Raw genomic sequence first — 12,495 nt, 5'->3', positions numbered from 1 at the left:
TCTGAGCATGATTATTAGTGAGATTGTCGGAGACACATTAAATGTGTCTTCTCCGCGGTCCCCCTGTCCCAAATTGAGGGAGAGGCAGGAACGAAGACACTTCCCTCCACTGGAGGGGCTACTGGAGATCATTTACTTGTTCATCAGCAAGACCCCAGGGGTATCTTCCCCAGATGTCTGAGCCATTGACTCAAATGGACACAGTTGGGCTCTGCTGTCACCACCCTCTCTCTTGCTGCTGTCCCCTTTCTCTGGGAGCAGAGTTGGGTCCTCTGCCTCTTGATGTAACTATGGAAGCTGCTTGCATCCTGTCTTCCCTTCCCTGCCCCATAGGACCCAGGCCTCTCGATGGGCCCCTTGTTCCCAGGGAAGCTGTCCCATGAGACGCTCTTTTCTCATGCATTCCTCCTCCAGGGCTGTCCTTCTTCCCCAGGAGAACGCAAGGCAAGGACGCTGCCCAGCTACAAGGGATTGCGCTCCAGTGTTAAGCACCATCTGTACCTCACAGAAGAAAGAACTGGGGTCCCATGGGGGTGCTGCCTAGCAGAGCATGAGCTTTGGAGTTGGACAAAACCTGGGTTCCGATTCAGACCCCCCAAAACTGACTTTAGGCAAGTTATAAGACTCAGCCTCGGGCTTCCCTCGTGGTGCAGTGGTTGAGAGTCCGCCTGCCGATGCAGGGGACACAGGTTTGTGCCCCGGTCCGGGAAGATACCACATGCCGTGGAGCGGCTGAGCCCGTGAGCCATGGCCGCTGAGCCTGCGTGTCCGGAGCCTGTGCTCCGCAACGGGAGAGGCCACAACAGTGAGAGGCCCGCGTACCACACACACACAAAAAAAAGACTCGGCCTCCTCTTACACAAAATGGGCACATGAATCCTACCTTCTAGGATAGATGAGAAGACCAGAGAGGGAAAAAAAAAATGTATGGGATGCATACAGTAGGTGCACAGCATAAGGTTGGTCCTTCCTTACCAGGAGAGGTCAAGGTTGTAGGAATGGGAAAAAATGGGGGACACGGGCAAAGATGAGGCAGAATTTATTCTCAGTGTAAGTACAAGATTCAGGATGGAGACCACAGAGAGGCAGATCCCTGGGACTTCGAGGGGCACCTCACACTGGGGGCAGGGGCCACACTTTCCCAAGTGCCAGGCCCACTCTGTTCCCCCTGGCTGTGAGGATCCAGAGTCCAGGAACTGGGTGAGAGTGGGGTGGGGGTGGGAGGAAGACAGGGTCCTCCCCGGATCGTGTCCTGACCATGTTTCCGACTTCCATAGGAAGGAACAACAGCTCGGCTATATAGTAATATAATATATAGAGGTGTAGAGAGCTGGCCGCGGCACCTGGGCGGGGCTGAGACTCCCCGAATTATTGCAGGAGGGAGGGGGGCTCAGTGCTGGTGTCTCCGTGGAACAGCTGTGCTGGCTACTGGGAGGGCTGGGCAGGGGGTGGGGCTGAGCTTGCCCCTCCCTCGGGGCCGGCAGGGGTCAGCCGGCATCCTGCCCAGTGGGGTTCCTTGGGCTCTGCCAGCTTCCCCTGGGATGGGGCTTTCTCACCCTGGGTGTTTTTTATGTGCTTTGAAGACCATTTTTGCATTGTCAGGAGTGAGGAAAAAATATTCTGACATGGTAGAAAAAGATATTTACATACCCTGGTGGGCCGTTAGAGGGAGGGTCAACTCTGAGTGGGGGGTGACTTCCTCCTCTGTGCGGGAGGACGTGGGGGAAAAGCCCCGGGAGGAGGCTCAGCTCTGAAACTTCCCTGCCATGTGACTTTGGACAAGGCACACTCTCTGGGTCTGCCCGGAAGGTGCAGGAGGGGTGGACTTGGGGCTGAAAAACTAGGATGTTATGGTCCTTGTTCCTAGGTGTGGGTCTCGGGGGCAGGCCAGGGCTGAGCAGTGAGATTGGCAGAGGGACTTCCAAGTGAGGAGCCCTAGGCTGTGCAGGGGCATCAGAGACTAGAAGGAAGTTGGTGGCCCCTGGCCCCTGGCCAGGTAGCCAAGTTCAGCTGAGGGCATCTCATGTACCCTGTGTTGATGCCTACACAGAAGGTGGCCAGAGGGGCTGGCCGGGAACCCTGTTTTCCTGTTGAAGCAGTGGTGGGAGCCAGGTGGAGGATGCAGGTGGCCCCCCATCAGCTAGAGGGAGGGCTCAGACCTGAGATAGAGCCGGGGGTGGGCTCACCCGGGCGGAGACAAGGGTGGGCCTGGTGCTGGTGTGGTTTGGAAGTAGCCCCTGGCTCCAGCCTCCAGGCTTGGGGGAGGGGGGTGAGCTTCTCCCCAGTCCCTGTGGGTGCTGGGACCTGGGCCCACATCTGATGGGCAGTATCACACCGAGCTCCCTGCTCACGCATCCTCACGCTGTGACACGCATCCTCATTCATGACATGCCATCCACAGTCACACACATGTGCCCCCAGCCTTAACGAATAAGCACACTCACCATAACTGGCACACATCCATGGGGGACCTGATGGGTGGACACATACACACATGATCACACGTGTTCACAAGGGCTCCTGTGACCTCGTGAGAACACACCCCTACAGCATGTGAGTGCGTGCACACAGGCACCCTCACGCACATGCGCACACATACACAGAGGCAGGTAAGCGACATCGCTGTTGGGCTCAGTGGCATTGAGGCCCCAGCCTCTGGGAAAGAGAAGACCCTCTGCCCTGGGGGCAGGTGTCCCCTCCCTGCTGGGCACCAAAGGTCCCTTCCCAGGTGGCCTGACCCCAGATAACTCCAGGTCTTGTGGTGGAGTCCTCGGCCTCCCTGGCACCTGAGGGGAAGGCAGCCAAGGAGGAGGGACAGAGGCCTGGGGTGGCCAACCCTGCGAGGCCTCTGACGGCTGGCATGACCCAGGGCTGGCTCGGTTTGGTCAGAGGTGCCGGTGGGGCCCCTGGGTGCTGGTCAGCTGGGCCCTCATGGTCTGGATGCTGCCCAGGATCTTCTTCTGGTGGCCCATGAGGGTGATGCCCAGGGCACGCACATCCCTGTAAAGGAAGGCAGTGCTGACCTGGGAGTCTGGGAGCTGTGGAGACGGGGACATACCCATCCCTGGAGCTGCCGTCCTCGGCGGCTCCACCTCTGGCCTCTGCCCTCTCCCCCTGCTCCCGTCCCCAGGGGCCCACCACTTACTGAGCATTCATACGTAGCACCATGCCCAGAGAGGAGTAACCCCCAGCAGCGAAGTGGTCCCGGTAGCGGCCCATGCGGATGGAGTCCAGCCAGTCCCCGACGGTGAGGCCCCCGCCGCCACCCCCGCCCCCACGGAGGTCAAAGCAGCTCCGGGCAAAGGCGGGGGGCGGGCACCTGAGGCACAGGGGCCCTTGGTAAGTGGTCTGCCAGGAGACACTGGCGCCAGCCACTCAGCCCCCATCTAGGCTCGGCAGTGGCAGGGAGGGTCTGAAGGGTTAGACCGCAGGCTTGGAAGTAGAGCTCTGAACAGGGGTCAGAGGCCCAGGCTGGGTCTGGTCCAGGGGTCAGGGCAGAGCCATCCCAAGGCCTGGACTAAGTCTGGGCCTTGTCTAGGGCAAGCAGGGAGGGCAGCCGGGCTTGGGTGGAGCTGGGGTGGGCGCCAGGCACCTGTTGACAGTGGCCGTGGCCCTGAGACTCTCAGGGCTGCGGATCAGCGTGTCCAGGACGCTGACGATCTGGGAGAAGCGAGGCCGCTGGGCGCGGTCCTTGTGCCAGCAGTCAAGCATGAGCTGGTGCAGGGCGCGGGGGCAGCCCATGGGCGCGGGCAGGCGGTACCCCTCCTCCACGGAGCTGATGACCTGTGGGGGGCACACGGCGATGGGCTGGAGCGGCCCCTCCCTCTGAGGCCCCGGCCGCCTCTGCCCAGCCAGGCTCCGGCACTCACGTCCCGGTTGGTCATGTTCCAGTAGGGCCGCTCCCCGTAGGCAAGCACCTCCCACATGACCACCCCAAAACTCCACACGTCGCTGGCCGAGGAGAAGGTCCGGAAGGCGATGGCCTCGGGGGCCGTCCAACGGATCGGGATCTTCCCTCCCTGCGACAGACACACGAGTGTTGAGAGCTTCTCCCCAGCTCGTCAGGGAGCTGAAGGCAGGGGTCTGGGCTGGGAAACTCGAAGGCGGGTTGGAGAGCCACGGCCTCCACCTTCCAAGAGCACCTGTTCTGATGGGGGAGATCTGCACATGGAGCTGGTGTGGAGACTGAACAAAAGACAGTGGGTGGAGGGCCTGGCACCCAGTAGATGCTCAGTAAGTATCGGTCAACAGGTTGATGCCTGAACAGGTGACGAAGCTCAGAGAATGTGATCTAGTAATTTTCCAGCTCCACTGGAGGGTTTTTTTTGGTCACAAAATCCTTTCTCTAAGTGAAACCTTATTTGGAGGCTCAGTGGACGAGACCCTAAGGGAAGGTCCTGACTGAGGCAGGGGTGGAGGCCCTCCGCCCTTAAGGCAGCCCCTAAAGCACTGCTAGAGAAGCCCAAATCCCCCGAGCACACATTTTGAAAATGCTGGTTTTTAGTCAAACGTTAGAGACAGACGTGGAGTGGAGGTGATTCAGAGAGGCGCCAACTCTCCCCAAATCTCCCAGTGAGTGAGTGATGGGGGGACCGGCCCTGGTATCTACGCAAGCCAGTTAGTGACGGAGCAGAGGTGGGAAAGCTTTGGTGCAAACTGAGGTGCAGAGAAGAGGTAGGACTCGCCCCAGGTTGAAGGCAACCCTGAAACGTCCAACTTCCCTAACGACACGTCGGGGGCTCCATCCCAGGGCCTGCTGGAAAGGGGGTGCGGGTTACGCACCGTGGTGGTGTAGGCGGCGTCGGGGTCGTCTTCCAGCACCCGCGAGAGCCCGAAGTCAGACACCTTGCAGACCAGGTTGCCATCGACCAGGACGTTGCGGGCAGCCAGGTCGCGGTGGACATAGCCCAGGTCCGAGAGGTAGCGCATGCCGGCGCCCACTCCTCTGAGCATGCCCACCAGCTGCATGATGGTGAACTGCCCATCGTGAGTCTGCAGGGGGACGTGGCTTGGGCTTCAGGAAGGCTCTTTGCAGTTTACAAAGTGCCTCACTGCTTAGGAAGCAAATTGCTGTTTAAGGTTTGTTCTCACGTCTCATTTACACTCGCAGCAACCCTGAGAGGTAGGTAGGGTGGCCGTGACTGGTCATCCATTTTGCAGAAGGAGAAATGGAGGCCCAGAGAGGTTTCACCCTGTGCCTAAGAGCACCCAGCAGATAAACGGCATGGCGAGGGCTCGGAATCTAGGGATTTCCACCACCACCCGCCATGCCTCCCAGCTGACTGGGGCCCTGGGTCCCCACAGAGGCACCCCTCTTAGCCTGTGTGCAGGACAGGGCAGCAGGACCCTTGCAGCAGAGGGACTTCCACGTGATGGGGGGCTGAAAGGCAGTTTGATGGGCTGACCCTTAAGACCCCTCCCCACACCTGGCTCGCCCTTCCCCAGGTCTGTTGGGTCCAAGCTCTGGAGAGGAGGGGGTATCTGGAGGTCTCACATTATCTCCCACCACCCAGACTGAGCTTCCCTCCCCCGGCCCAGGTGAAAGGAGGGGCGGGGCACGCACCCTCAGGAAGGTGTCCAGAGAGCCGTTCTCCATGTACTCGGTCACGATCATTGCCAGCTGGCCTGGGGAGGGCGCCGGGGAGGAGGTGGCTCTTGGTGGGGGGATCAGGAACATGTCCCCCCCGCCCCTGCTATGAGCTGCCAGGAGCTGGGCCAGCACCCAGGGCCCCAGGGAACGTAGGGCTTCCACTGGGGTTCTAGGCTCTGGGCCCCCTACCCTGCCAAGTCATCTGGGGACCTGAGCCAGGGGGATGGGGCAGGGCAGGGTGGTCTGGGGATGGACCTAGAGCCCTGACCCCAGCAGGAGGGGCCCTGCAGGGTGAGGCTGCCATCGCCTGGCACCTACCACGGGTGACGACACCTTCAAGGCGGATGATATTGGGGTGGTCAAACTGACCCATGATGGATGCCTCACTCAGAAAGTCCCGCCGCTGTCTCTCCGTGAAGCCGGCTTTGAGGGCCTTGATGGCCACGGGCATGTCCCGCTGCCCCGGCACCTGCAGACGCCCGTAGCAGACTTCCCCGGACTCTCCTGTGAACCCAAGTGGGGCAGGCAGGGGGTGGGCGGTGGGACCTTCCTCCCCTCACCCCAGACTCCGCACTCTCCCAGCCCCGCACACCCGAGTGTCTGGCCATGCCGGGCATCTTGGCTCCCCTGTCCCTCTGCACTGGGTGTCCCTCCCCTGGGCACCCCCTGTGATGTCCCCACGCTCACAATCCCTGAAGCTCACCGGAGCCGATGATCTTCTCGATGTGGATTCTAGAGGCCTCAATCTCGCGGGTGAAACCGCGGCCCGCCCGGCCCGGCTCCTCGTAGGTGTGGGGTTCTGCATAGAACTGGGGCTCTGGGATCTTCCCCGGAGGGTGGTGCAGGGGCAGGAAGACGGGTGGAGGCGCTGAGGGGCCAGGAGAGAAGGGTCATCGGTGGGCTCCATGAGGACATTCTCTCCCAGCATTCCCTGGGCCTGGGACGGGACTGGGGGTGGAGCGAGAAGTGTCTCCGGGAATCCCAGGATGTGGTGGCAAACAGTAGGTGCCCAATAAGTGCTTGCCAAGTGTAAGCAGGGTCTCTGTGGAGTAGCTCTGAGGTCTCTAGGGGACTTTGGGATTTCTCGTGAGTTCTGAGCCTGTCTGTCATTTTTCTGGGGTCACTTTTAGGGTCCTTAAGACCTTTCTCAATTGTCCTAGGGTAGGAATGTGACCAAAAAAGGTCACATCACAGTGCCAACTCAAAATGACGGAAAGCAGTTCTCTAGAAGACTGTGTTAAGAAGGATTCTGAGACTGCATTCAGGCTCCATGGGAATCAGTACCATGACTGATTCTGCCGTGGGCATTGAGGTAGGCATCCCCATATTTGCCCTGTTTTCTGAGGTTTCTGTAGGGTCCTGAAAAAGTTCTTTGTAGCAGGGGTTCTTGTCCAAGAGTATATGACCCCCCAAAGTTGTATGTGAAATTGTGTGTGAATGCCAATATCTGTGCATTTCCCTGGGCAGAGGGTCTTTAGCATCCCCTTCAAACCCAGGAAAGTTGCACAGCACTGCACCTCTGGGGTCTCAGGTCTCTGTGACAGCCTGCTGTCTCTCTCTGGGGCTCTAGTCTTCTCTGTGGGCACCTTTCTCCTTCCCACCTGTGCCACCCCCAGACCAGCACTGGTTCCTACTGTGACCTCCTCTTTTGCATCCAGGTCCCTGGGCCCTGCACTCACCCTGCCCGTTCTGATAGTGCATCTTCTCCTCGTCCGAGTGCTGGAAGGCCTTGCTGTAGCCGCAGTGCCTGTGGAGGGTGGACTGTCCCTGGTTTCAGCCCTGACCCCGTTCAGGGACACGTCCAAACTCCTCCCTTCTACCCCCCTTCCCCTTCAGGTCAGCTTCTGTCACCCCAGCCCCTGCACCTGCAGGGGGGCAGTCCCAACCTCAGGCTCTCAACCCAGCTGAACTGTGACATCCTTGACATTTATAAACACCATATAATTTACAAAGTCAAGTCCACTTGGCCCTCACAGCAAAGTCTATGGCACTATTAGCTCAATTTTACACGAAAGCACCCCTGGTAGAGGGGCTGGGAGATGAGGCTTCTGATGCCAACTCCGCCGTGTGACCTTGGCAAGCTCCTTCCCTTCCCTGGACCTCAGTTTCTCCATCTATGGATGATCTTTCCAATTCTCGCTGAGTGGGACCCTAAGCCCACACCACCTCCCTCTGGAACAGAGTGGGAGGGGGAGAGTAACTAAGGGCACGGTCTTTAGTTTTAACAGACCTGGGTCCTGTCCCAGTTCTGACACCTATTTAGTCGGTGGGCTGGTTTAGGGGCTCTGTGTGTCTGAGACACATCCGAGTGGAGATGGGAGTGGGCAGCTGGACCTCAGGAGGAAGGCCTGTGCTGGTGACACACTTGGGGAATGTCAGCGTGAAGGTAGAATTCAAAGTCGTGGGCCCTGAGAAGGTTACTCAGGAAAGATGGAGCTGGGTAAGTAGGAAAGAGAAAAGGGTCCCGGACCAGCCTGGGGTCCTCCAGCTTTCAGGAAGTTGTGCAGAGAGAAGGGGCTGGAGGAGATGGAGGACAGGCCAGACAGGTGGATGGAAAGTGGGGAGTGAGCCGGACATGGAAGGCAAGAGAAAAGCGTTCCAAGAAGGGGGAAGGAAGAACAGGTATATCTGTAAGTGAGCCCAGGCACAGGGGATCACCGGCTCAGCGGGGCTGGGGACAGGCAGGAGACACAGTGCTCCAGGGGAGGGGTCTGGGGTGGCTGGGGGCCAGGACCACCCACCTCTTCTTGCAGATGAGCAGGAGCAGAAGCACAACCAGGCCAGTGATGAGTGTCAGGCAGATCCAGACGATGGTCCGGGTGTCATAGCGGGGACCTGTGGGGGGAAACCAGGCTGGGGGGCCAGCCACTCAGCCCTGGCCTCAGGGCCAGAGGTCTGGCAGCCTTCCCGGGGCCCGGCGGCAGCCTCCTCGGCTGTGAGCCAGTCCAGAGTTGGGGCGCAGGCCGCACCCTCCTCTGCCCCACCCTCCCCTCTACAAGTTTCCCCTTCAGTATCCTGCTTTCCAACCTGGTGCCACCACTTCCTGGGACTGTGTAACCTGGGCAGAGTCACTAGACTTCTCTGAGCCTTAGCTTTCTCACCTGTAGTATGAGTCCAAAAATGCCTGTCCTGCCCGTTACTGTAACAGTGACAAAGCTGAATATACTGAGAGCTGCACATTCCAGTCAGTAACCCACATCCCTTCCAGGGATAACCCAGTATTGTCGTTAGTTGTCAGATGAGAAAACCGAGGCCCAGAGAACTCAAGGAACTTACTCAAGGACACACAGTAAATGGGATGGAGCCGGGCAGGATTCCTACCTGGGCGGTCTCAACATGGTATCGGACCTAAGAGCACTTGAGACACACAAGTGCCAAGGGGGTGCCAGTTTGAGGAAGGTCATCAACTCAGCCTTGAACCATCTGTCTTAGCACTGCCCCCCTGGAGGGTGCTGAGTATAGGAGAAGACCCCAACGGGCTGGAGATGGGGGCAGGGGTTCCCAAGCTTGAACGTGCCTCAGAATCACCCTGAAGGTATGATCAAACCAAAATTTCTGGGCCCCCAGCGCCAGGGTTTCTGCTTCTGAAGGTCTGGGGTGGGGCCTGAGAATCAGCATTTCTGATAGCTCCCAGGGGCTGCAGCTGCTCCTGGTCCTGGACTACACTGTGGGAACCGCTGTTCTGGAGGTGGGGGGCACAGGGCAGGATGATACTGGGGAAGGGCACAGAGTCTGTCCCCGAGCTGACCAGGTTCAAGTCTTGCTCTGTTGGGTAACCTTGGGCAATTCGCTTTACTGCTCTGACCCTCATTTTCCTCACCTGTAAAATGGGGATGTGGATATTGCCAACTCACTAGAGGGTCTCTGGGACGATTATAAGGTTATCCTGCTAGCAAAGGGCACCATGATGCCTGCAAGTCACACTAATGCTCAGGGAAAGCCTGCAGTTAATGGGCTGTTATGAGCTCTGTCACCTCGGGCGTGTACCTTTCCTTCTCTGAGCCTCAGTCTTTTCACCTGTAAAAATGCTGATCTGGCCCATGCACCAGCTCAGCATGCACTAGTTCCCCTCTTCTGACCACCACGACCCTGGCCCTGGCCCTGGCGCCTGGCCCAGCTCCCTCGCCCTCCCCCTCCCTGCACTCACGGGGTTTCCCGGTCTCCACCTCCATGGCCTGGCTGAAGCGGCCGCAGCCAGCCGAGGTGCGGGCTCGGACCTGGAACACGTAGCGGGTGCCCGGCTTGAGGCCCGAGACGGTGGCCCTGGTGGTGACAGCCTTGAGGGTGGAGTAGCTCTGCATCTCCTTGTCCTGCCCGTGGGAGGGGTGGTCAGCCAAGGGTCCCCGGCCTGGTGGCCTCCCTCTTTCTCCCTTCCCTGTGGGTACCTTCTCGTAGTACTTGATCTCGTACTCCAGGATGATGCCATTGGGCTGCTCTGGCTCCTGCCACAGCAGCGAGACGCTGGTCTGCCCCGCCCGCTCCTGGCGGATCACCACCACCTGGGACGGGGCTGGGGCAGGGGGAGGGAAGGGAGCTCGGTCAGGTCAGATGGGTGGACGGGTGATGATGGGGACTGGCCTCTGTCTGACCCTTCCTCAGGCCCCGCCCAGGCATGCTGGCTTGGGCCACACTCACCTTGCTAACTGTCCTGCCGCCGCCCCAGGAGAGCCAGTACCCTCTGCTCCTCCTGGCAAATCATTGGCTGGCACTCTGGTCAGTTATCTGGGGTTGGCACAGCCTGGCTCCCAACTGGGACGCTGGGGTTGGCTTGACCCAGATGAGGCCTGACCCCGCAACTTCCACTGTCTCCTCCTCCTCTCTGGCCAAGCCCATCCACTGGAAGCATGCTGGACTCCCGCCAGCCCCATCAAGCAGCCGCACTTGTCGACCCTGAGGCCCCATCACCTGATGTCTCTGTCTCCGTGTCACCCACCCCCGCCCAGGGCCTGGTGTGGAGCATGCTCTCAGGAGCACTGAGGAGGGAAGAAGAAAAGGAGAAGGGAGGGGAAGAATCAAAGGAACCAACGCCCTCACGGCCTGGGCTTGGAGGGACATGAGCTGAGCCTGAGGCCCCTGTGAGCTCAAGTATTCTCGAAGGCACACTAGGTCACCCTTTTGCCCCCTTGCTCATTCCCTCACCCACCCATTCCCTCCCCCACTCCTGTGCTCAGTGCAATTACCCCTGAGGTGAGTCTGTTGGGAAGGGCCGGATGTCGACCCAGCCACAGCCAAACCGAAGGGACTGCCCTCAGAGCTGCAGCCCAGTCCTCCCTGACCCCTCCAGCCGCAGGCCTCCTCTTCCCCCTCTGCTCACCCGAGTTCCGACTCTGCCCTACTCCTCCCGTGCCCCCACCTGCCCCATGTGGCCAGCTCTGGCCTCGTAACTGGGCATCCCATCTCTCTGTCACACGTGGGAGCTCCCCGAGGCAGGGACTGCACATAGTAGGTGCCCAATAAATGTTGCTGGATGACGCTGACATGAAAAATTAAGAAGCAACTCCACAGTTAAGTTGGAGGGTGTGGTACAGGGGAGACCCCACCAGCCTGGGAATCAGGTCTGGCTTCACAACCCGGCCCGTCTCTTGCTGGCTGGGCCCATGACTACCTCTGGGCAGTTTCTCCAACCAGAAAGTGAAGCTGGTGGGCACCAGCTGCCAGGCAGAGGTGAGGATCAGAGAAGACCACTGTATGTGTGGGACAGACACCAGTGCCAGAACACATGGGTGCCTCTTAAAAACCAAAAAATTTGCAAGGCAAGAGGTGCTGTGTGAGTGGGGCAGACACAGAGGGAGACTGGGGCTCAGAGGTGGGAGGGAAACAGGGTGGAGCACCAGAGAGGGCTCCAGGGAGGAGGGGGTTGTAGAGAAGAGGCTACGGGGAGGCACGGGGAGGGGGAGGGGCAAGTGGTCTCTGAGGACAGACCTCCCCCATTTGCTCAGGGCTGCTGTCTGCCCCAGGCCCCCAGCCCAGAGCTGTGAGTGTCCGCTGGATCACCCCCCTAGAATTTCCTGAATGACTCCCACGTGCCGGGCAGTGGGCTAGGACCTGGAGATACTGCAGTGCCCAAGACAGCCCTCAAGGAGCTTATGGTCTAGTTAAGAGAGACAGAGTTAATAAGAGAACAAATCGATGCATAATTACAGGTATGCTAGGTGCCATGAAAGACATGAAGAGGGTGCCGTGACGGAGAGGACCTTACGTCTGCAAGGGCCCAGGAGGGAACTGGGCCATTTCAGCTGAGGTGGTCCGGGTGGGCCTCCCAGAGGTGGGGGGACGGCTAACCGAGGACTGAAGGAGGCAGCGAGGGGAACGTCACGGGGAGGAGCATGTCATTCCGACTGAGAGGCAAGGCCAAGGCCCAGGGCCGGGAAGGGCTTGGTGTGTCCAAGGATGAGAACCAGAGGCCAGCGTGGCTGGAAGGGAGAGAGCCCGGCAACAGTGGATGGGGTGAGGCTGGGGAGGTGGGCAGGGGAGGGTCTGATGGGTCCCCTGAATCATGGTGCAGGGTTGTCCAGGCAACATGAGATGGACTGAATTGTGTCCCCCTCCCAAAATTCGTCTATTGAAGCCCTAACCCCCAACACGATAGTATTGGGAGATAGAGCCTTAAGGAGATAATGAGGTTTAGATGGGGGCCCTCATGATGGCATGGATGCCTTTCTAAGAAGAGACACCAGAGTGTTCTTTCTCTCTTTCCTTCTCTCTCTCTGCCATGTGAGGACACAGCAAGAAGGTGGCCATCTGCAAGCCAGGAAGAGGGTTCTCACCAGGAGCCAAACTGGCTGGCACCTTGATCTTGGACTTCTGGCCTCCAGAACCGTGAGCAGTAAACATCTGTGCTTTAAGCCCCAGTCTATGGTATGTGTTATGGCGGCCTGAGCTGACTAGGGCCGAGGGCATGTGTA

At 59.3% G+C, this 12,495-nt stretch overlaps 1 protein-coding gene across 1 annotated transcript in view; it reads right to left on the bottom strand.

The window, feature by feature from the left end:
* Positions 1 to 2,885: 2,885 nt before the first annotated feature.
* The window catches only part of EPHA8 (EPH receptor A8), a gene marked incomplete at both ends in the record, with an annotated part of 33,740 nt that continues 24,130 nt past the window's right edge, over positions 2,886 to 12,495 (bottom strand). Inside the window, 12 exons of the mRNA XM_079698734.1 lie at positions 2,886 to 3,000; positions 3,146 to 3,319; positions 3,593 to 3,783; positions 3,870 to 4,019; positions 4,783 to 4,992; positions 5,564 to 5,625; positions 5,909 to 6,094; positions 6,294 to 6,458; positions 7,270 to 7,337; positions 8,332 to 8,425; positions 9,738 to 9,900; positions 9,976 to 10,100. Of these exons, the coding sequence (XP_079554860.1) occupies positions 2,886 to 3,000; positions 3,146 to 3,319; positions 3,593 to 3,783; positions 3,870 to 4,019; positions 4,783 to 4,992; positions 5,564 to 5,625; positions 5,909 to 6,094; positions 6,294 to 6,458; positions 7,270 to 7,337; positions 8,332 to 8,425; positions 9,738 to 9,900; positions 9,976 to 10,100 (1,703 nt within the window). The remainder of the gene's footprint in view (positions 3,001 to 3,145; positions 3,320 to 3,592; positions 3,784 to 3,869; positions 4,020 to 4,782; positions 4,993 to 5,563; positions 5,626 to 5,908; positions 6,095 to 6,293; positions 6,459 to 7,269; positions 7,338 to 8,331; positions 8,426 to 9,737; positions 9,901 to 9,975; positions 10,101 to 12,495) is intronic.

Source organism: Hyperoodon ampullatus, assembly GCF_949752795.1.
Source record: "Hyperoodon ampullatus genome assembly, chromosome: 2".
Classification (NCBI taxonomy): Eukaryota; Metazoa; Chordata; class Mammalia; order Artiodactyla; family Ziphiidae; genus Hyperoodon; species Hyperoodon ampullatus.
This window is presented reverse-complemented; position numbering and strand designations above follow the sequence as displayed.